This window comes from Engystomops pustulosus, chromosome 2, assembly GCF_040894005.1.
Source record: "Engystomops pustulosus chromosome 2, aEngPut4.maternal, whole genome shotgun sequence".
In the NCBI taxonomy this organism is placed as follows: domain Eukaryota; kingdom Metazoa; phylum Chordata; class Amphibia; order Anura; family Leptodactylidae; genus Engystomops; species Engystomops pustulosus.
Window position 1 is genome coordinate 9,274,560 of NC_092412.1, and position 19,817 is coordinate 9,294,376.

Sequence of the window (19,817 nt, forward strand, 5' to 3'; positions counted from 1 at the left end):
AACACAAGGGAGGGGTCTGGGTGATGACTGTGTCATTGTGGGTGTCAGGTTCCTATAAGGTGTCAGGACGTCACTGTCTATTTCTCCATGGAGGAGTGGGAGTATATAGAAGGACACAAGGACCAGTACAAGGACATCATGATGGAGGACCACCAGCCCCTCACATCACCAGGTAAGAGGAGACCTTCCTGATTATAGAGGACAGAGCAGGTGTGAGGTCACCTCCTCCATCATCTCATCATCACATATAGACAATGTATCAGTCACTGTGTATATTTCCTATAGATGGATCCAGTCAGAGAAATCCACCAGAGAGATGTCCCAGTCCTGGAGATTCCCGAGATATTACACAGGAACCAGAGAGATGTCCCAGTTCTGGAGATTCCCGGGATATTACACAGGAACCAGAGAGATGTCCCAGTCCTGGAGATTCCCGGGATATTACACAGGAACCAGAGAGATGTCCCAGTCCTGGAGATTCCCGAGATATTAAAGAGGATCCAGAGAGATGTCCCAGTCCTGAAGATTCCCGGGATATTACACAGGAACCAGAGAGATGTCCCAGTCCTGGAGATTCCCGAGATATTACACAGGAACCAGAGAGATGTCCCAGTCCTGAAGATTCCCGAGATATCAAAGAGGAACGAGAGAGATGTCCCAGTCCTGGAGATTCCCGGGATATTAAAGAGGAACCGGAGGAGAACGTCCCACTGGATCATCAGGTAGATGGAGCTGAGGTTCCTGTGAATCCTCTATAGATGGATGTAATGAAGCTACTGACCTCCAGCATCAGTGGGTGGAGGGCCTATGGGGAGATGTTTGGTCAGTCCTTACTACAAACTATATCTAATATTATTAAACTTTTGGACGCCTGTTTAATGGAGCAGGAGATAGGAATAATTTAGGACCTTCTGTCCATGATCAGTCCTTAGTCTATTTTCTCTCTAGGCTACTAGAGGTTTCTGTCCATCACTTGGATATAAGAGAATCTCTGGAGACATTTCCTTGTTTTCTCAGGTCCTTCATGTTGGATCTTTCCAGGAAAGTTGTGGAAGGAGGAGCGGAGAGGAAATCCCCTCATCAGTGACAGAGGAGGGTAAGAGCCTTTCATGTACCTTGTGGGTGGGAGAGGTCACATCCAGTGGTCGGATCAATCTGTATCTCCCTGCTCCAGGTAGAGAGCGATGGTGTTAGGATCAGTGGATCCTCTGGACCACCGCGGGAGATGTAACTAGCCAACACCTGGAACCGGAGCCTAGCGGCACCTGGTATTCACCAGAGCCCGCCACAAAGCGGGTTGGACTTGCTGCGGCAGGATACCACTAGGTCGTTCCCAGGTGTGACTAGCTCACGGTGGCAGCCGAGGTCGAGGTACCTTAGCGGATGACAATCTCGTAGTCAGGTCCAGGTACAGGGCAGGCGGCAGAGATGCAACGTCAGGTCCAAGTCCGGGTTCAGCAACAGGAGGTCCAGGCAGGTGGGAACGGGAACACAGGCACACGGAACACAGCAACACGGAGGAACTCGGGTAACACAGGACACAGGAGCGGGAACACACAGGAATACACGGGAACGCAGGAATACACAGGAACGCAGGAATAATCGCTAGTAAGCTTTCTCTAAGGCTATGAGGCACAAAGATCCGGCAAGGGTAACAGGAAGAGGCAGGCTTATGAAGAATTGGGCAATATGGCCAGCGCCAATTAATGGCGCGCTGGGCCTTTAAATTTGGAGAAGGTGCCGCACGCGCGTCCTAGCAGTCGGGGACGCGCGCGCGCAGCGGAGGGGAGGGAGCCAGGAGCCGGGACGGGTGAGATGCGCTGGCGGCGCGCTGGCGGGGGCAGGGCGGCACGGGTGAGCCCGCGACCCGCGATGTGGGTCGCGGGACCACCCGTGACAGATGGCATCATACAGCTTTCGGTGATTCCTGTGTATGTTCCGTCCTCTCTGCCGGTGTGTGGCACCGTACCGCTACCATAGGGCACCGCGCGCCCATTGCCGTCTGTGGGGGCGTATATAGGCTGTATATATACGTCGGCCTAAAGGGGGGGAAATTAGCTGCTCAGAAAGATTTGTCTTAAGGAGACAAATATATTGTGAGAAAAATGTTTGTGTGGTGCCACAGATTGTGTAGGAAGGTTATGGGGTATTGAGGTGTAAAGTTATGGATACATATTCCAATTTCTTTTCTATATTGTCCATCACTTTTAATATTTAAAAACCGTCTTGGACCTTTTCAGCAATGGTCATAACTGGTCTAGCCAATGCAAAAGTCCCTCTAAAAGGGATCCAACACCTGATATTATTGGGCTAAAAGGGGGTGGAAAGTGTCTTTCTGGGATTCAGAGCACAGAGATAGACGAATATCCTGGTATAAGGTTGTGCCATGTACCGACATCTCAAAGCTTGTGCGATACTTTCATACTCGGAACGGTTCAATACTGGGATTCTGTCATTTTCGGTGCTGAATGACTTGTGCTGTGGTACGGGCTCCTAGTAGCTGTCTGCAGGGGAATCGCCAGAGGAGACATCGGGCAGGAAATCCTTTTGAATAGATGTGTTGGGTCAGGGACCGGACCACGTCATCAGGGAAATACCACTGTCTGTCCACATATGGTGTTTCTACATCTCATTTGTACACTTCCTGTTGTATTATGTGATTTTTTTTTTCTGTAAAAATGGAAAAACTTTAATAAAAATTTGCAGAGAAGACGGATTTACAGAGTAGGATCATGAAGTGCGAGAAATGGAAAGTGAAGCATCCGGCCGACATTGTGCGTGCATGAACCGTTACCATAGTAAGGAAGTGCCGGGGTCACATCAGCTCTCCGGATCTCCGCATGCGCACGCAGCGCTGGATAGAGACTGAAATACCTGAGTAACAGAGGAGACGAGATCTAACACCAGAACATTTAGCAATAAATAACCATTACATGAAACTGGCGATGAGCCGGAAATATAAGATTATACCATAAAATGTATAAACAGAGACATAAAGTGCGAGATAAAGAATGTGTTATACTAAAATATCATACAATATAAAGGATAAATAATGCATAAATCCTGTATGACTAAAGTCCCCACCACATTGTACATGATAATATAGTATATACATGTGTATAAATATATAACTGCATAACTGCACTGGTTTTCTAGGACTTCTAGGCTTCGCTCCAGGGGGGGGATGGGAATCTCTGGTTACACAACACTCTTATGTCTTGGAAGTAGAAGATTCCAGTCTCTACAGATTTGAGGATTTATTTCATGGTTGGATTTTATTCAAATTATATGTCAATGGATTTATATTCATGACCTCTCTCTCCGTTGATGACTGTATGTTACTGACTGGCCGCTTTACTTCTGCTTGTAACTGGGAAAGGAAACTTCCAATATTAATTTCTTGACTATATTTTCCAGGAGATGAAAGTACAAGAGGTTCCCATGGACGTCCCCCCTCATCTCCTTGTGGTGAAGTAGAAGATAATCAGTCACATCTTTCCACAGAGAAGGGAAATCATGGAGATAAGGGGCAGTTCTCATGTCCGAAATGTGAGGAGAGTTTTACCCAGAAATCAAATATTGATCAACATCTGAGAACTCACACAGGAGAGAAGCCATATTCATGTACTGAATGTGGAAAATATTCTTTCAATAAATCACATCTTTCTGTACATCAGAGAATTCATAGAGGGGAGAAGCCATTTCCGTGTGCTGAATGTGGGAAATTTTTCCGCAGGAAATCCCTTCTTATTCAACATCATAGAATTCACAGTGGGGAGAAGCCATTCTCATGTACTGAATGTGGGAAATGTTTTCGCCAGAAAACGGTGCTTGTTGATCATCAGAGAACTCACACGGGAGAGAAGCCATTTTCATGTTCAGAATGTGGAAGATGTTTTAGTGATAAATCAAACCTGCAAAGACATCAAAAAAGTCACAAAGCAGAAAAGTCGTTTTCATGTTCAGAATGCGGGAAATGTTTTTCTCTGAAATCAGGTTTACTAAAACATCAACTAATTCACACAGGAGAGAAGCCATTTTTATGTTCGGAATGTGGAAAATGTTTTTCCCAGATATCACAATTGCTAGTACATCAGAGAACTCACACAGGAGAGAGGCCATTTTCGTGTAATGAATGCGGAAAATATTTCCGCTCGATTTCAGCGCTTATTCAGCACCAGAGAATTCACACAGGGGTGAAACCATTTCCATGTTCAGAATGTGGAAAATGTTTTGCTCAAAAATCAGATCTTGTTAAACACCAAAGAAGTCACACAGGGGAGAAGCCATTTTCATGTCTAGAATGTGGAAAATGTTTTACCCGGAAAAAATATCTTGTTAATCATCTGGGAATTCACACCAGGTAGAAGCCACTTTTATGTTCAGAATGTTGAAATATTTTGAGAAATCTAAATTACTTATTCATCAGAGAACTCACACGGGAGAGAAACCATTTTTCTGTACAGAAAGTGGAGAAGGTTTTACTTTATGTTTATAGTAAATGATCAGAAAGCAGTTTTTGTGCTTCTAACCAGTGGGACTTCGTGGTCTCAGATGGGGAATTAATAAAATGTCTCTCCGTCCCATCTACTCTACACTTTAGCATTTGTTAGAGCAGAGCTTTTAAATTTCACCTTTTTAACATCCCTACTGTACAAATCTCTTATATACCCCTTATGCCACCTCCCAAACTGCCCCCATAGTAGCGGTGTCCTCATTAAAGTGGAAGATCTCTATAAGTGAAGCCATGACAGGGCTAGTGACAATCCTACTACAGGCCTAGCGAGACATCTACATGAGGTACAATTGGTTGATCTTTGGAGGACTCTAAGCTCTGAGGAGCAGAGGGACTTTTGTTTCTCTGCCTCAAACCCATGATCAACTCCTGTTTGTTTTTGGCACAGGCGTTACCTTGTCAGGCTGCGTTCCCGCTTCACTTATTTGGTGAAGTTGGCCTCTGTAAGTGCACATGGAGTTGAAGAGTGAAGCGATTCTAAGAGCGGCGGCTGTCATGTGCGTGTCATACTAAACCACGCTCCCTATGCATATTTGAGCATGGCACAACGTTCTACAACACCTTACAGGCTCTCTGCAGCCAGGAAATACCTGTTATTTAACGTGATTCGTCAAGATTCGATTCGGGTCGAATCTAATTTTTTCGAAAAATTTGGCGAATCGACGCTAAGCGAATTTCAACCAATTCTAAACAGTACCTTTGCAACAGTAGTAGAAGGCTTTCTATAACACCACCAAGGAGTGAGAGTCCTGAGGACAATTACGTGGACGTGGCCGAGAATCCCTCTGGTGCTGCAGACAACGATCATTCAGTTCAAGCCAGCAGGACTCTTCATCCGCCGATTCAAAGAAGTGATTGGTGCCCCAGGCCGAGATCAGCAGCTGTGCGGGGTAGAACATTGCATAAGGGATGATTAACTTCTGAAGCTGTCATCATCTTGTTGGAACTGCACTCTTATGTGTTGCACTTCTGCAGAAAAACCATGGGAAATTGCCATCATCTTTACCCATTCTCTATCTTTATAATGCTGGATGTGTATCAGCACCGGTCGTGGGGCATTGCCCGGGGGTAAGGGGTGGGAGAGGACCCTAGTCCCTAGAACGAGCTCCGAATGCTTACCCTCTCCCCTGTATTGTTCGCCAACTTTTAAGATGAATTGAATAAAGAATCAGTGAGTGCCAACTTTTCTTCTTCTCTCTCATTGTGGTGACTATCCGGGAATTCTATACACCGACTGTTTATATGAGTTAGAGTACCACCGAGGAGAATATAAAACCGGTCTGATCGTAAAAGCTCAGACTCCCTAAATAGGACCATCTAATAGTGTTCCTTCATACATTTTTGCTACTCTACTGTATTCTCTATAAGGGAACAGGATAAAATATTTTAATAAATAAAATCTCTGCCATCAGCCGCCATTTTATATACAAAGTCTAAGGTAAATGTGAATACAGAGAAGTCTGGAGCTTGTTATCTATCTGGTGTTTTCCAGATAGCAGACGGGAGGAGGAAACACGATGGATTAGTAAAGAGAGAGTTGAAATTTCTTGCAGTTTCCGAGTGGGATAGGCTCTCTAAAGACAACATGTTTAAAACTTTAGAGGTTGGGTATTCCAGAAATTTGGTGCAGCTTGGGAGAAGTCCTGGAGACGTGCATGAGAGGTTCGAACTAAGGTAGAGATTAATCTAACATCAATGATGATAGACTGAGATAAGAGAAAAGAAAAGGGGCTGCAGCATTATGCAGAGCTTTGTTGATGAGGGTTATTATTTTAAACTGTATTCGGAAGGAGACGGCAATCAGTGCAGTGACTGGTACAAAATGGAGTCATCCGTGTAGCATTTGGTCGGAAAGATGAGCCTGGTTACTGCATTAAGAATAGATTGGAGAGGAGAGAGTTTAGTGAGTGGAAGATCAATTAGTAGAGAGTTACAGGAGTCTAGCCGAGAGTGAATAAGTGCAACAATTAGCATTTTAGACGTTTCATTTGTAAGAAATGGTGGATTCTGGAGAAGTTTCTGAAATGTAGGTGCAAAAACCCGTAGGATGATGATAATGAAGCGAAACAGTGCTCAAACGTCCACAAAGTTGTTGGAGTCTTGTTTATCAATTCTTTTTAATTCTTTATTGTAAACGTGCAACGCGTTTCAGCTCCGTACCGGAGCTTTCATCAGGCAAAACACAGACAAAAGATTCCAATCCATATAAACACTTGAAAAACCTGAGACACCGGAAACCAGTGAGTCATGTGGAGCATCGGGTGGGTCAAAGGTTATTCATACACTGAATATAAATAAATGAATTAAGTCATAAAATCTCAAGACTGAGAGTTAAAAATCATAGTTTTAATGTCACAAAAAGAACATAAAATGGAATATATTAACAACTAACTATGCATAGTGCAATGTTTCATGATATGTCATAATCGGCGGACGGATCGTCACTGAATTATATCTCATAATCTTATACAAGAGGTAAAAACCCTGATTAGCGATCCAACTTACTCCAAGCAAATGAAATATGAGCTGAGGGAAAGTGTATGTTAGTCTGATACTCAGCGTTGGCTACGGAGCGGTAAGAGGGGTTTGTAATAGTTAGAATCACCCAAGATGTGCATAGCTTTGGCTATGTAGTCCGCCTGGTTCTAGATCACCACCCCACCCCCCTTGTCATCAGAGCGGATAACTATAACCATGGTGGAGCCAAGACTTTTAAGGGCATCCAGGCAGTTGCTCCCAATGTCTTGAAAAGATCTTAAATTTTTTAATTCGCTGGCCACCAGAGAAAAAAAAAACGTTTCAATATGGTGGCCCCTGTGTTGTACAGGATTGAATGTGGACTTCTTACTCACGTTCTGATGGATAAACAGATCTGATGGGTTACCAGCGAAATCGGGCGTATTCATAATCTTCTCATTCTGAAAGTATCGCTGTTGAGTAAGTTTCTTCACAAATATGTTGGGCTCAATGAAAAGATCGAAACCATTTGTTGTTTTCGAGGGGCAAAAGTTGAGGCCTCTTAATAATACTGATTCCTAGACCATGGTTAGTACATATGCTGACAAACATTTTTATGGTATTCCGTGATAAGGGGGTAGTGGTGGGGTCACTTGAAAACGTTTTCTGTGGAGAGAGAACTAAGATGCTTGTCTTGTTCTCTTTTCTTTGTCTCTTTTTTTGCCTCCCCTTCATCCTCTCTGCCTCTTTTTTTTTTGTATGATTTTGGTGAATTCAGAGTGATGAAATAGTTCAAAATTGTATTTTGCTCTGGTCTTTTTCTCTGGGGGAGGGAAAGTTTTGGAGTCATGCAAAGGCTGGTACCTAGAGGGGACTGTAAAGGGGTGCTGGGTCTCGTCGAATCAAAAAGAGGAATTGCTAGTGGGAGATGTAGTACCTGAGATAGAGGGTAATTCTTCAATTTCGATGCAGTTCCCAAGGGTCGATTCACCCACTATGCTCTGAGAAGAAGTTGCATCATGTACTGACAGCCATGATAAATGGGTGAAAGATGGGTGGGTCTGTCATGGTGTCTAGGGGAGCCCGGATCTTTGGTGATTCCACCGTGATGTTATTGGGGGGACATAGGGGACCTGCAGTAAGATTAGGTTCTGAGGGGCACTTGGTCTCCTCCTAGAGTTATGAAAGGTTCTGAGACCCTCATGTTGACGGAGGGGTGGTCTGGCTTTCACCCGTTGTTCGAAAGGTTCGACAGAATATGTGGTGTTCCCTTGGTAGACACCGTGTGGTGTGCTACTCTTTTGTGTGATTGGAGTTGATTGGGTAGATTAACATAACCACTCTTGTGAGGTGCCCTATCACTATTGCCAGAATTGAAAAACAAGGCTCCAACAACTTTGTGGACATTAGAGCGCCGGTTCCCTTCATTATCATCATCCTACGGGTTTTTGCATCAGTCTCCCACGTTCCCTGGGATTCCTGGCCAGGATTCAACGTGGAGTTCTACTGGACCGGCTGCCACTCCTATTACAGGCATACTTTCACCGAACACCAGGTGAGAGTTTCATCACTGTTGTTTCATCTTCGTATTCATGCAGTTTTACACTAGGGTTGCGCCATCCTGTCTGTGTTTATCTCACTGTGGTAAGACACATGGTCTCAATGGGTTCGCACTCTCCAGGTATTTCTGTTCGGAAATGAACGTGGCAAGAATGAGCAAAGGAGCTGACCCCTCTTCATACTCACCAGATGTTTGCTTCACAATGAAACAAACACCTGTCGCTAACACCTGCTAGCACCGATCACGGGTGTTAACCCTTTGATCGCTGCCGGTAGCTTAAACGAGCCCGTGGCTCCGCCACATTGCCTCCGATCATCGCTCCTCGTGCCGTCATCGTGGAGCGGTGATCCATTGCCATGACAGCCTCAGGTCACACAAAAATCTTAGGCTGCCATGTTTTAGGCTATCTATTACAATGTGCGATTTGCACATTGTAATAGATGATGTGCAAAATCCCTATAAACTGGATCAATCAGACAAAAGTTAAAGTACCCTAGGAGGTCTGGAAAATAGTAAATAAATAAAAATTAAAAAGTAAAAAAAAAAATCATATAAAAAAAAAACTAAAAATTCTAATCACCCCCCCCCCTTTCCCTAGAGCTTATATGAATTAACAGTAAAAATCATAAACACATTGGGGGTCATTTACTAAGGGCCTGATTCGCGGTTTCCCGACGTGTTACCCAAATATTTCCGATTTGCGCCAATTTTCCCTGTATTGTCCCGGGATTTTGGCACACGCGATCGGATTTTGGCGCATCCGCGCCGGCATGCACGCGACAGAAATCAGGGGGGGGGGAGGGCGTGGCCGCATAAAAAAAAAAAAAGTGTCGCTGTACTCGCGCTTACCTTCACTTGGTCCGGATTAGTGAAGATCAGTGCATTCCGGGGAACTTCAGCGCAGCAGCGCCACCTGGTGGACGTCGGAGGAACTACCTCAGTGAATCGCCAGAAGACCCGAATACAGAGCGCGCCGCTGGATCACGAATAGGCCGGGTAAGTAAATCTGCCCCACTATGTATCTCTACATCTGAAAATGCCTGATCTATCAAAATATAATAACAGATTTTCACTAAGTTTAAAACCGTAACAGAAAATAGCGCCCAAAGTCGCAAATGGCACTTTTTGGCCATTTTGAAAAAAATATTACAAATTAAATAAAAAGTTATCAAAAGGTTGCGCAATCCTAAAAATGATATAATTGAAAACGTCATCAAAAGTCGCAAATAAATGACACCACCCAAAGCTTCGTACACCGAAGTATGAAGTTCTATGTTTCTGCCAGATTATTGTTGTGGCAGGAAATAGTCCCGTGCAACTTTTTTTTGTAGTGAATAGCGACAGAATAACCTCATTGTGACTTTTTTGAGTTTTTTTTTCATACCAAAAAATCCCAACAAAACCAATAATAAAAGGAATTATTATTATTACCCTGTTTCCCCGAAAATAAGACAGTGTCATATATTAATTTTTGCTCCTAAAGAGGCGCGAGGTCTTATTTTCAGGGGATGTCTTATTTTTCCATGAACAAGAATTTACATTTATCGTTAAACAAACATTCTCCTTCTCTAACCTCCTTATGACTCTCCAAACTCTGAATTTCCTGCTTTATTTCTTATGACTCCATTTCTATGAGAATCATTGGCCCCGGTCTCTGATGTTTAGTAAAAGCCCTTCCCATAAATGACCCTTCTTATCCTGGGAGCTGATGGGATCACATTTGCAGCAGAACAGCCGGTGATTTACTTCCATGAATTCTTCTCCATGTCACAAACTTCTGCAGCATCTAAAAGATTTACTAATAATAATGTATGGCGCGGGGGGAGCTGCTGCAATGGCGGCCGCTAGGTCTTATTTTCAGGGGAGGCCTTATATTTCTAAGCCTGAACACTAGGTACTAGGGGAAACAGGGTATAAATAAATTGTCTGTGCAAATATTTTGAATAAAGTTTTTCAATTAAAAAAAAAAAACCTTCTATGACATCTTCACAGGTCCTTCATCTCTGCTGCTTCCTGTCCTCGTAAGAGTGGATCGTGAGCAGGAGGTCCCGCCCCTCAGTGACATCACACTCCCAGGGTCACATGACTAGTGGATAGTGAGCAGGAGGCCCCGCCCCTCAGTGACATCACACTCCCAGGGTCACATGACTAGTGGATAGTGAGCAGGAGGCCCAGCCCCTCAGTTGCATCACACTCCCCGGGTCACATGACTAGTGGATAGTGAGCAGGAGGCCCCGCCCCTCAGTGGCATCACACTCCCTGGGTCACATGACTAGTGGATACTTAGCTGGAGACGTGTGTGAGGCAGAGAGTGTCCTGCACTGAGGAGAGAAGAGGTAAGTGACCAGAGGAGGGACTACAACTCCCAGCATGCTCCAGGAGCACACACACACTATATGGAGGGACTACAACTCCCAGCATGCTCCAGGAGCACACACACTATATGGAGGGACTACAACTCCCAGCATGCTCCAGGAGCGCACACACTATATGGAGGGACTACAACTCCCAGCATGCTCCAGGAGCACACACACTATATGGAGGGACTACAACTCCCAGCATGCTCCAGGAGCACACATACACTATATGGAGGGACTACAACTCCCAGCATGCTCCAGGAGCACACACACTATATGGAGGGACTACGACTCCCAGCATGCTCCAGGAGCACACACACTATATGGAGGGACTACAACTCCCAGCATGCTCAAGGAGCACATACACTATATGGAGGGACTACGACTCCCAGCATGCTCCAGGAGCACACACACTATATGGAGGGACTACAACTCCCAGCATGCTCCAGGAGCGCACACACACTATATGGAGGGACTACAACTCCCAGCATGCTCCAGGAGCGCACACACTATATGGAGGGACTACAACTCCCAGCATGCTCCAGGAGCACACACACACTATATGGAGGGACTACAACTCCCAGCATGCTCCAGGAGCACACACACTATATATGGAGGGACTACAACTCCCAGTATGCTCCAGGAGCACACACACACTATATGGAGGGACTACAACTCCCAGCATGCTCCAGGAGCACACACACTATATGGAGGGACTACAACTCACAGCGTGCTCCAGGAGCACACACACTATATGGAGGAACTACAACTCCCAGCATGTTCCAGGAGCACACAGACTATATGTAGGGACTACAACTCCCAGTATCCTCAAGCAGCACACACACACTATATGGAGGAACTCCAACTCCCAGCCTGCTCCAGGAGCACACACTATATGGAGGTACTACAACTCCCAGCATGCTCCAGGTCCCTCCATGTGGGGTCCAGTATCTGCTATTAGTGAGGAGCAGCACAGTCCAGCGCCATCACTCCTCCCTCAGTCCAGTGACCTCCAGTGCTGTGCAGTCACAAAACTTCTCTCTCCGATTCCTCACTCTGACTCTCCTGGTGGCTCTTTCTTCACTGCTGAGCATGTACATAAACTGCAGCCACATTCATCTCAACTAAAAGCCCTCGGCCGTTTGTTACAATCCGCTGCCTGCTGAGAGTCCCAGGACACTTCTATGCGAGATGCAGCTGAGAAGTTCTCACTCCTTCTGGCTCCTTTCCTGCTGCTCCACTCTGTGTCTTGACTCCTGACATTGGATGTCTGCACTGGGTTAAGGTCTCTGAAGAGAGGACACAGGAGTGGTAAGTTCTTGTCAGCCACACTGACAAGTATCTCCTGCTCCTGGTGTGCCTCTAATGCCGCCACATCCAACCAACAAGAAGAAGCTGCAGTGTGTGGTGCAGGGAGGAGAGGAGAAGCTGCAGTGTGCGGTGCAGGGAGGAGAGGAGAAGCTGCAGTGTGCGGTGCAGGGAGGAGAGAAGATCTGCAGTGTGCGGTGCAGGGAGGAGAGGAGAAGCTGCAGTGTGCGGTGCAGGGAGGAGAGGAGAAGCTGCAGTGTGCGGTGCAGGGAGGAGAGGAGAAGCTGCAGTGTGCGGTGCAGGGAGGAGAGGAGAAGCTGCAGTGTGCGGTGCAGGGAGGAGAGGAGAAGCTGCAGTGTGCGGTGCAGGGAGGAGAGAAGAAGCTGCACTGTGCGGTGCAGGGAGGAGAGAAGAAGCTGCAGTGTGGAGCAGGGAGGAGAGAAGAAGCTGCAGTGTGCGGTGCAGGGAGGAGAAGCTGCAGTGTGCGATGCATGGAGGAGACAAGAAGCTGCAGTGTGTGGTGCAGGGAGGAGAGAAGAAGCTGCAGTGTGCGGTGCAGGGAGGAGTGGAGAAGCTGCAGTGTGCGGTGCAGGGAGGAGTGGAGAAGAAGCTGCAGTGTGCGGTGCAGGGAGGAGAGAAGAAGCTGCCGTGGATGGTGCAGAGAGGAGAGAAGAAGCTGCCGTGGGTGGTGCAGAGAGGAGAGAAGAAGCTGCAGTGTGCGGTGCAGGGAGGAGAGAAGAAGCTGCAGTGTGTGGTGCAGGGAGAAGGAGAAGAAGCTGCAGTGTGCGGTGCAGGGAGAAGGAGAAGAAGCTGCAGTGTGCGGTGCAGGGAGGAGGAGATGAAGCTGCGGTGTGCGGTGCAGGGAGGAGGAGAAGAAGCTGCAGTGTGTGGTGCAGGGAGGAGGAGAAGAAGCTGCCGTGTGCGGTGCAGAGAGGAGAGATGAAGCTGCCGTGTGCGGTGCAGGGAGGAGGAGAAGAAGCTGCAGTGTGCGGTGCAGGGAGGAGAGAAGAAGCTGCAGTGTGCGGTGCAGGGAGAAGAGGAGAAGCTGCAGTGGGTGGTGCAGGGAGGAGAGAAGAAGCTGCAGTGTGTGGTGCAGGAAGGAGAGGAGAAGCTGCAGTGTGCGGTGCAGGGAGGAGAGAAGAAACTGCAGTGTGCGGTGCAGGGAGGAGTGGAGAAGCTGCATTGTGTGAAGCAGGAAGGAGAGGAGAAGCTGCAGTGTGCGGTGCAGGGAGGAGGAGAAGAAGCTGCAGTGTGCGGTGCAGGGAGGAGAGAAGAAGCTGCCGTGGGTGGTGCAGAGAGGAGAGAAGAAGCTGCCGTGGGTGGTGCAGAGAGGAGAGAAGAAGCTGCAGTGTGCGGTGCAGGGAGGAGAGAAGAAGCTGCAGTGTGCGGTGCAGAGAGGAGAGAAGAAGCTGCAGTGTGTGGTGCAGGGAGGAGGAGAAGAAGCTGCAGTGTGCGGTGCAGGGAGAAGGAGAAGAAGCTGCAGTGTGCGGTGCAGGGAGGAGGAGAAGAAGCTGCAGTGTGCGGTGCAGGGAGGAGGAGAAGAAGCTGCAGTGTGCGGTGCAGGGAGGAGGAGAAGAAGCTGCAGTGTGCGGTGCAGGGAGGAGGAGAAGAAGCTGCAGTGTGCGGTGCAGGGAGGAGGAGAAGAAGCTGCAGTGTGCGGTGCAGGGAGGAGGAGAAGAAGCTGCCGTGTGCGGTGCAGAGAGGAGAGATGAAGCTGCCGTGTGCGGTGCAGGGAGGAGGAGAAGAAGCTGCAGTGTGCGGTGCAGGGAGGAGAGAAGAAGCTGCAGTGTGCGGTGCAGGGAGAAAAGGAGAAGCTGCAGTGGGTGGTGCAGGGAGGAGAGAAGAAGCTGCAGTGTGTGGTGCAGGAAGGAGAGGAGAAGCTGCAGTGTGCGGTGCAGGGAGGAGAGAAGAAACTGCAGTGCTGTGTAGGGAGGAGAGGAGAAGCTGCAGTGTGGAGCAGGGAGGAGAGGAGAAGCTGCAGTGTGCGGTGCAGAGAGGAGGAGAAGAAACTGCAGTGTGCGGTGCAGAGAGGAGGAGAAGAAACTGCAGTGTGTGGTGCAGGGAGAAGAGGAGAAGCTGCAGGGTGCGGTGCAGGGAGAAGAGGAGAAGCTGCAGGGTGCGGTGCAGGGAGAAGAGGAGAAGCTGCAGGGTGCGGTGCAGGGAGAAGAGGAGAAGCTGCAGTGTGTGGTGCAGGGAGGAGAGAAGAAGCTGCAGTGCAGTGCAGGGAGGAGAATAGAAGCTGCAGTGTGGTGCAGGGAGGAGAGAAGAAGCTGCAGTGCACGGTGCAGGGAGGAGAAGAAGAAGTGTCAGTGTGCGGTACAGGGAGGAGAGGAGAAGCTGCAGTGTGTGGAGCAGGGAGGAGAGGAGAAGCTGCAGTGTGCGGTGCAGGGAGGAGGAGAAGAATCTGCAGTGTGCGGTGCAGAGAGGAGAGAAGAAGCTGCAGTGTGTGGTGCAGGGAGAAGAGGAGAAGCTGCAGTGTGTGGTGCAGGGAGGAGAGAAGAAGCTGCAGTGTGCGGTGCAGGGAGGAGAGGAGAAGCTGCAGTGTGCGGTGCAGGGAGGAGAGAAGAAACTGCAGTGTGCAGTGCAGGGAGTAGAGAAGAAGCTGCAGTGTGGAGCAGGGAGGAGAGGAGAAGCTGCAGTGTGTGGTGCAGGGAGGAGAGGAGAAGCTGCAGTGTGCGGTGCAGAGAGGAGGAGAAGAAACTGCAGTGTGCGGTGCAGAGAGGAGAGAAGAAGCTGCCGTGTGTGGTGCAGGGAGGAGAGGAGAAGCTGCAGTGTGTGGTGCAGGGAGGAGAGAAGAAGCTGCAGTGTGCGGTGCAGGGAGGAGAGAAGAAGCTGCAGTGTGCGGTGCAGGGAGGAGAGAAGAAGCTGCAGTGTGCGGTGCAGGGAGAAGAGGAGAAGCTGCAGGGTGCGGTGCAGGGAGAAGAGGAGAAGCTGCAGGGTGCGGTGCAGGGAGAAGAGGAGAAGCTGCAGGGTGCGGTGCAGGGAGAAGAGGAGAAGCTGCAGGGTGCGGTTCAGGGAGAAGAGGAGAAGCTGCAGGGTGCGGTGCAGGGAGAAGAGGAGAAGCTGCAGGGTGCGGTGCAGGGAGAAGAGGAGAAGCTGCAGGGTGCGGTGCAGGGAGAAGAGGAGAAGCTGCAGTGTGTGGTGCAGGGAGGAGAGAAGAAGCTGCAGTGCAGTGCAGGAAAGAGAAAAGAAGCTGCAGTGTGGTGCAGGGAGGAGAGAAGAAGCTGCAGTGCGCGGTGCAGGGAGGAGAAGAAGAAGTGTCAGTGTGCGGTACAGGGAGGAGAGGAGAAGCTGCAGTGTGTGGAGCAGGGAGGAGAGGAGAAGCTGCAGTGTGCGGTGCAGGGAGGAGGAGAAGAATCTGCAGTGTGCGGTGCAGAGAGGAGAGAAGAAGCTGCAGTGTGTGGTGCAGGGAGGAGAGGAGAAGCTGCAGTGTGTGGTGCAGGGAGGAGAGGAGAAGCTGCAGTGTGCGGTGCAGAGAGGAGGAGAAGAAGCTGCAGTGTGCGGTGCAGGGAGGAGAGAAGCTGCTGCCGTGGGTGGTGCAGAGAGGAGAGAAGAAGCTGCAGTGTGTGGTGCAGGGAGGAGAGAAGAAGCTGCAGTGTGCGGTGCAGGGAGGAGAGAAGAAGCTGCAGTGTGCGGTGCAGGGAGGAGAGAAGAAGCTGCAGTGTGCGGTGCAGGGAGGAGAGAAGAAGCTGCACTGTGCGGTGCAGGGAGGAGAGAAGAAGCTGCAGTGTGGAGCAGGGAGGAGAGAAGAAGCTGCAGTGTGCGGTGCAGGGAGGAGAAGCTGCAGTGTGCGATGCATGGAGGAGACAAGAAGCTGCAGTGTGTGGTGCAGGGAGGAGAGAAGAAGCTGCAGTGTGCGGTGCAGGGAGGAGTGGAGAAGCTGCAGTGTGCGGTGCAGGGAGGAGTGGAGAAGAAGCTGCAGTGTGCGGTGAAGGGGGGAGAGAAGAAGCTGCCGTGGGTGGTGCAGAGAGGAGAGAAGAAGCTGCCGTGGGTGGTGCAGAGAGGAGAGAAGAAGCTGCAGTGTGCGGTGCAGGGAGGAGAGAAGAAGCTGCAGTGTGCGGTGCAGAGAGGAGAGAAGAAGCTGCAGTGTGTGGTGCAGGGAGGAGGAGAAGAAGCTGCAGTGTGCGGTGCAGGGAGAAGGAGAAGAAGCTGCAGTGTGCGGTGCAGGGAGGAGGAGAAGAAGCTGCAGTGTGCGTTGCAGGGAGGAGGAGAAGAAGCTGCAGTGTGCGGTGCAGGGAGGAGGAGAAGAAGCTGCAGTGTGCGGTGCAGGGAGGAGGAGAAGAAGCTGCCGTGTGCGGTGCAGAGAGGAGAGATGAAGCTGCCGTGTGCGGTGCAGGGAGGAGGAGAAGAAGCTGCCGTGTGCGGTGCAGGGAGGAGAGAAGAAGCTGCAGTGTGCGGTGCAGGGAGAAGAGGAGAAGCTGCAGTGGGTGGTGCAGGGAGGAGAGAAGAAGCTGCAGTGTGTGGTGCAGGAAGGAGAGGAGAAGCTGCAGTGTGCGGTGCAGGGAGGAGAGAAGAAACTGCAGTGCTGTGTAGGGAGGAGAGGAGAAGCTGCAGTGTGGAGCAGGAAGGAGAGGAGAAGCTGCAGTGTGCGGTGCAGAGAGGAGGAGAAGAAACTGCAGTGTGCGGTGCAGAGAGGAGAGAAGAAGCTGCAGTGTGCGGTGCAGGGAGGAGAGAAGCTGCTGCCGTGGGTGGTGCAGAGAGGAGAGAAGAAGCTGCAGTGTGTGGTGCAGGGAGCAGAGAAGAAGCTGCAGTGTGCGGTGCAGGGAGGAGAGAAGAAGCTGCAGTGTGCGGTGCAGGGAGGAGGAGAAGAAGCTGCAGTGTGCGATGCAGGGAGGAGGAGAAGAAGCTGCAGTGTGCGATGCAGGGAGGAGGAGAAGAAGCTGCAGTGTGCCGTGCAGGGAGGAGAGAAGAAGCTGCAATGTGCGGTGCAGGGAGGAGAGAAGAAGCTGCAGTGTGCGGTGCAGGGAGAAGAGGAGAAGCTGCAGGGTGCGGTGCAGGGAGAAGAGGAGAAGCTGCAGGGTGCGGTGCAGGGAGAAGAGGAGAAGCTGCAGGGTGCGGTGCAGGGAGAAGAGGAGAAGCTGCAGTGTGTGGTGCAGGGAGGAGAGAAGAAGCTGCAGTGCAGTGCAGGGAGGAGAATAGAAGCTGCAGTGTGGTGCAAGGAGGAGAGAAGAAGCTGCAGTGCGCGGTGCAGGGAGGAGAAGAAGAAGCGTCAGTGTGCGGTACAGGGAGAAGAGATGAAGCTGCAGTGTGCAGTGCAGGGAGGAGAGAAGAAGCTGCAGTGTGCGGTGCAGGGAGGAGAGGAGAAGCTGCAGTGTGTGGAGCAGGGAGGAGAGGAGAAGCTGCAGTGTGCAGTGCAGGGAGGAGGAGAAGAAGCTGCAGTGTGGAGCAGGGAGGAGAGTAGAAGCTGCAGTGTGTGGTGCAGGGAGGAGAGGAGAAGTTGCAGTGTGCGGTGCAGGGAGGAGGAGAAGAAGCTGCAGTGTGCGGTGCAGGGAGGAGAGAAGTAGCTTCAGTGCAGTGCAGGGAGGAGAGAACAAGCTGCATTGCCGTGCAGGGAGGAGAGAACAAGCTGCAGTGTGGTGCAGGGAGGAGAGAGGAAGCTGCAGTGCGGTGCAGGGATGAGAGAAGAAGCTGCAGTGCGGTGTAGGGAGGAGAGAAGAAGATGCAGTGCGGTGCAGGGAGGAGAGAAGAAGCTCCAGTGCGTGGTGCAGGGAGGAGAGAAGAAGCTGCAGTGTGCGGTGCAGGGAGGAGAAGTAGCTTCAGTGCAGTGCAGGGAGGAGAGAAGAAGCTGCAATGTGTGGTGCAGGGAGGTGAGGAGAAGCTGCATTGTGGTGCAGGGAGGAGAGGAGAAGCTGCAGTATGTGGTGCAGGGAGAAGAAGCTGCAGTGTGTGGTGCAGGGAGGAGAAGAAGCTGCAGTGTGTGGTGCAGGGAGGAGAAAAAAAGCTGCGTTTGGTGCAGGGAGGAGAAGAAGAAGCTGCAAGGTGCGGTGCAGGGAGGAGAGGAGAAGCTGCAGTGTGTGGTGCAGGGAAGAGAGGAGAAGCTGCAGTGTGTGGTGTAGGGAGGAGAGAAAAAGCTGCGGTACATGGAGCAGAGAAAAAGCTACAGTGCAGTGCAGGGAGGAGAATAGAAGCTGCAGTGTGGTGCAGGGAGGAGAGAAGAAGCTGCAGTGCGCGGTGCAGGGAGGAGAAGAAGAAGCGTCAGTGTGCGGAGCAGGGAGGAGAGGAGAAGCTGCAGTGTGCGGTGCAGGGAGGAGGAGAAGAAGCTGCAGTGTGGAGCAGGGAGGAGAGGAGAAGCTGCAGTGTGCGGTGCAGGGAGGAGAGGAGAAGCTGCAGTGTGCGGTGCAGGGAGGAGGAGAAGAAGCTGCAGTGTGCGGTGCAGGGAGAAGAGGAGAAGCTGCAGTGTGTGGTGCAGGGAGGAGAGAAGAAGCTGCAGTGTGCGGTGCAGGGAGGAGAGGAGAAGCTGCAGTGTGCGGTGCAGGGAGGAGAGAAGAAACTGCAGTGCTGTGTAGGGAGGAGAGAAGAAGCTGCAGTGTGGAGCAGGGAGGAGAGGAGAAGCTGCAGTGTGCGGTGCAGAGAGGAGGAGAGGAAACTGCAGTGTGCGGTGCAGAGAGGAGAGAAGAAGCTCCAGTGCGTGGTGCAGGGAGGAGAGAAGAAGCTTCAGTGCGGTGCAGGGAGGAGAGAAGAAGCTCCAGTGCGTGGTGCAGGGAGGAGAGGAGAAGCTTCAGTGCGGTGCAGGGAGGAGAGAAGAAGCTGCAGTGTGCGGTGCAGGGAGGAGAGAAGTAGCTTCAGTGCAGTGCAGGGAGGAGAGAAGAAGCTGCAATGTGTGGTGCAGGGAGGAGAGGAGAAGCTGCATTGTGGTGCAGGGAGGAGAGGAGAAGCTGCGTTTGGTGCAGGGAGGAGAAGAAGAAGCTGCAAGGTGCGGTGCAGGGAGGAGAGGAGAAGCTGCAGTGTGTGGTGCAGGGAAGAGAGGAGAAGCTGCAGTGTGTGATGCAGGGAGGAGACAAGCTGCAGTGCGGTGTAGGGAGGAGAGAAAAAGCTGCGGTACATGGAGCAGAGAAAAAGCTGCAGTGTGGTGCAGGGAGGAGAATAGAAGCTGCAGTGTGGTGCAGGGAGGAGAGAAGAAGCTGCAGTGCGAGGTGCAGGGAGGAGAAGAAGAAGCGTCAGTGTGCGGTACAGGGAGAAGAGATGAAGCTGCAGTGTGCAGTGCAGGGAGGAGAGAAGAAGCTGCAGTGTGCGGTGCAGGGAGGAGAGGAGAAGCTGCAGTGTGTGGAGCAGGGAGGAGAGGAGAAGCTGCAGTGTGCGGTGCAGGGAGGAGGAGAAGAAGCTGCAGTGTGGAGCAGGGAGGAGAGGAGAAGCTGCAGTGTGTGGTGCAGGGAGGAGAGGAGAAGCTGCAGTGTGCGGTGCAGGGAGGAGGAGAAGAAGCTGCAGTGTGCGGTGCAGGGAGGAGAGAAGTAGCTTCAGTGCAGTGCAGGGAGGAGAGAACAAGCTGCATTGCGGTGCAGGGAGGAGAGAACAAGCTGCAGTGTGGTGCAGGGAGGAGAGAGGAAACTGCAATGCGGTGCAGGGAGGAGAGAAGAAGCTGCAGTGCGGTGTAGGGAGGAGAGAAGAAGATGCAGTGCGG

The 19,817-nt window shown here is 50.7% G+C and overlaps 1 protein-coding gene across 1 annotated transcript in view; it reads left to right on the plus strand.

Moving 5' to 3' along the window:
- Positions 1 to 5,764, plus strand: part of LOC140116870 (uncharacterized) — a 401,113-nt gene extending 395,349 nt beyond the window's left edge. Inside the window, 4 exon segments of the mRNA XM_072133304.1 lie at positions 261 to 722; positions 1,018 to 1,096; positions 3,418 to 4,389; positions 4,392 to 5,764. Coding sequence (XP_071989405.1) covers positions 261 to 722; positions 1,018 to 1,096; positions 3,418 to 4,389; positions 4,392 to 4,498 — 1,620 coding nt within the window. The 3' untranslated portion in view covers positions 4,499 to 5,764.
- Positions 5,765 to 19,817: the final 14,053 nt, after the last annotated feature.